Source organism: Pygoscelis adeliae, unplaced genomic scaffold, assembly GCF_000699105.1.
Source record: "Pygoscelis adeliae isolate BGI_AS28 unplaced genomic scaffold, ASM69910v1 Scaffold34, whole genome shotgun sequence".
NCBI lineage: Eukaryota > Metazoa > Chordata > Aves > Sphenisciformes > Spheniscidae > Pygoscelis > Pygoscelis adeliae.
The window spans coordinates 1791322-1794820 of record NW_008824658.1 but is presented as its reverse complement, the minus strand read 5'-3'; the positions used below and the strand labels follow the sequence as shown (position 1 = coordinate 1794820).

The window sequence follows — 3499 nt, the reverse complement described above, 5'->3', positions numbered from 1 at the left end:
CTGTGGGAATGCCTGCACCGATCCCCCCGCACCGTCAGACCCCCAGGAGAGGGGCAAGAGGAAGAGACGAGTGAAAGGAGATGCTCTGGCAGGGACAAGCAGCAGCAAAACCACCGCTCCAGCCCTTCTGTCTCCGCTCAGCCCCTGCTCCATGATGGGTATGGGGGCTGTGATGCTGGGGATGAGCACACCTCTGACACACATGGAGGGGACATGGGGCTCCCAGGGTCCTGCTGGTGACACCCGGCGCTGCTCACCTGGTTGCTGGAGAGGACCAGCTGCTTCTGCAGCTTCTCCAGCTGCTGCTTCAGCTCTTCCTTCTCCTCATTCATCCTCTCCCTGTCACTCCGCTCCCGCTGGAAGTCCTCCTCGAAAATTTTCACCTGGCAGGAGGGAGGGGTGTGGGTGTACCTGGCCAAGGGTGGACAGCTCCCCCAAGCACCTCCCATCACTGCGTTGCCATCCCTGACCACACCAGCTACGCCAAGCCCCAGGCACGTGGGTTGGCATGGTGGCCCATGGCTGTGGTCCCTCCAGCTGAAGGCGTGGAGCATGCTGAGTTCGGTCCCCGCCTCCCCACCAGCGTGGCACAGATACCCGCTAGGACTGCTGGGCTGCTCCCAGCCGCAGCAGGCTCTTTGCCAGGGAGGTGCAGGGCACATAGCTCCCTCCCTGCCTCCAGCAGCTCCATGTCCTGCCCTACCTGCTGCTTGAGAAGCTCGTTCTGGGTCAGCAGCTCCTGCTGTGGCACCTTCCCTGCCGGCTCCATGGTGCTGGCAAAGATGGGTGGCGGGGAGGCCTGGACGTTCAGGGCCTCCTCTAGTGCCTGGAGAGGAAGAGGAAGAGTGTGTGGGGGGTGTGTGTCAGAGCAAGGTGCTGTGCCCACGACATCTCCAGAGGGCCACGGGCACATGCCCAGCGTGGGAAGCAGATATAACTGGGCAAGAGCAAGAGGGACTACAGACCCCCCCATCCCCCTTTCCTGGGAGCCTAAGGAGATGTGGTGGGCATCGTCTGACACAAGCTCCCGCCTGGACAAGGAGCTGGGCAGGAGGAGGGGTTGTGCCCTGGCCCCCACCTTGTTCAGTCTCTGGATCTCCTTCTCCTGGTACTCCCGCTGCCTGGTGACCGGAGCCAGCTGCTCCTGCAGGAACCGCATCCTCTGCTGCAGGTCTCTCAGCTCCATGGCCAGCCTCTCCTTCTCCGCCTGCGGGACCCAGGGGATGGAGATCAGCCCGGGCAGGGCAATGGGGCCAGTAGCTCCCTTGCTGCCCTTCCCAAGGGACTCACCTCCTCTGTTTCAATCCGGGACTTGGCCAGGAGCAGCTTGCGGTCGAAATCCCGTTGCTTTTGCTCCCGCTCCGACTCCAGCTCGCTCAGTGCCCTGCGGGCTTCAGCCAGCTCCTGGTGCAAGTCTGTGACCTACCGGGAGGGAGCGGGGACGTTGGCCTGCCCGGAGGGACCCACAGCGGGAGGGAAGGAGGTGGCACAGGCAGCCCGAAAACCTTCCCCCACAGCCAGTCTCCTCCAAGTCTCCCAGCTGGCAGCGAGCAGAGACGTGCCCCCTGAGCACCCAACCTTACCTTCTGCTCATACTTCTGCTTTGTGGCTCGGAAGTGCTGATCCCATTGCTTATTCACCTCCAGCAGCTGCAGGGAGAGAGGGAGAGCTGAACAGGAGCCCAACCCCTGCCCCAAGCCAGCCATGGCGGCCCCCAGCAGCCTCCCGTCACGAAACCACCTCAGGGACCAGCTGGATAGAGATCCCAGCTCCAGCAGTGCTTCCCTGCGGCTCTGCAGCCTTGCCCCAGTCTCCCTGTGCCATCTCAGCCACGCGCCCCCACTGTCTGCTCCCACCCTGCTCCTGGCAGTGCCTCCCTCCCAGCCCCATCCTCACCTCCCTGCGCTGGTGCTCCAGGATCTTCACCTTCTTCTCCTTGGCCTCCAGCTCTCCTCTGCCTGGCGCCTTCTCCACCACGGCCCCGCTCTGCTGGACGCGCACGGGGGGGACCCCTCAGGGCTTTTGCAGAGGCTGTGCCTGAGGCCGGCTAAACACGAGCCGGTTCCCCTCCCATGGCCTCCCCCATCCCCTCAAGACCCTGAGAAGTCCTGTTGGCCATACTGGGGACCCGATTAAAATGAGGCCACATTTGCTGATGTGTCAGTGGGCTCTCCGCCTCCTTCCCAGCCCTCTCCGAGGGTGACGCTGCTTCCTCACCTGCTGCTGCTCGGCAGCTTCCCTCTTCCCACTGTCCTGGCTGCTCAGTGTCACCATCCTCCGGAGCTCCTGGTTCTCGCACCTGCAGCCAGGGAGGGCCGGGTCAGCGTGAAGAAGCACCCAGGGCAGCTCCGTCCCGTCCCCCTCCCCACCACCCACCCTCACCTGAGCTTCTCCAGCGCCTGGTTTCTCTGCTCCAGGTCCCGCTCCAGCTTGGTTCGCAGCTCCTTGTTCTCACTGTGCAGCGTCTCACACAGCGTCTGGGGGACGAACCCAGGCAGCGTGAGGACCGCTGGCCAGCCCCAGGAGCCTGCTTGGCCACCCACCTCCCACCAAGCCCTGGCATGCAGGTGGGTGTCTACTTCAGGGTGGACAGGAGGGGCTTGGTGGGGAAAGAAAAAGGGGGGAAATCCCCATGAAGAGCCCGGTCAGCCCTCACTCACCTGCAGGAATGAAGTTCTCTGCTCGTTCTTGTGCACCTTAGAGGCCAGGCGCTTGAGCTCAGAGGCCATGTAGCCCATGCGCACGAAGACCTGGTCCTTGCTGGCCTCCTTGGCACAGCCGCTCAGTGTGCTCTCCAGCTGCTGCAGCTGGGGCAGCAGGTTGGCATCCTCATTCGGCAGCTGCTCCAAGTCCTGGGGATGGGATGAAGCACAGTCAGATCGGTCCAAGGAGCATTGCAAAGTTCCCTCTTGGGGCAGGTCAGCCTTGTCTCCCATCCAGGGCTGTGGTGGGAAGCTGGGCCAGCACCGAGACGCTCTGCAACAGCCCTCGCTCGGTACACTGAAAAATTGTGTCAGCTTTGTAAAGGTTTGATTCCCAGCCACTGGACATGGGATACCAAGTCCCCGGGAGGAGAGGGACATTACGGCAGCAGCTCTCCCAGCCCATTGATTCCCCGTGCCCCTCAGCAGCCTGTGCCCACCATGCTCCCGGCTTGCCGATAGCAATGGAGGCATCTCTACCCCTGGTCCCTTCTTCCCCTGAGCTCTCCCCATCAGCACCAAGACTAGAATCCCAGCTCCCTGAGACTGTCCTTTCCACATACGCCCTGGTCTGTGCTGGGTGCTGAGGTTTGCCATGTGAGGGGTGGTCTTACCCCAGTCCCCCATCTTCTCCTTCCTCCTGTCCTCCCTCTGCAGCTCCCCTGCTGCAGTGGCACACCAGGCGCCAGGAACTCGGGCTCTTTTGGCAGGTGGCAGCCAAGAGGGTGGTGCACGGGATTTAAACAGTGGCCAGGAGAGCCCAGGTCAGGGCACACCCACCAGAAGCAGGGCGAAAC

The 3499-nt window shown here is 62.9% G+C and overlaps 1 protein-coding gene across 1 annotated transcript in view; it reads right to left on the bottom strand.

Moving 5' to 3' along the window:
- TNIP1 (TNFAIP3 interacting protein 1) overlaps window positions 1-3499 on the bottom strand; it is a 14219-nt gene that overhangs the window by 1778 nt on the left and 8942 nt on the right. The window contains exons 5-13 of the mRNA XM_009322636.1: window positions 2661-2852; window positions 2383-2477; window positions 2218-2299; window positions 1897-1989; window positions 1584-1649; window positions 1291-1422; window positions 1079-1207; window positions 704-826; window positions 214-383 (exon numbers count right to left, since the gene is read on the bottom strand). Of these exons, the coding sequence (XP_009320911.1) occupies window positions 214-383; window positions 704-826; window positions 1079-1207; window positions 1291-1422; window positions 1584-1649; window positions 1897-1989; window positions 2218-2299; window positions 2383-2477; window positions 2661-2852 (1082 nt within the window). The remainder of the gene's footprint in view (window positions 1-213; window positions 384-703; window positions 827-1078; window positions 1208-1290; window positions 1423-1583; window positions 1650-1896; window positions 1990-2217; window positions 2300-2382; window positions 2478-2660; window positions 2853-3499) is intronic.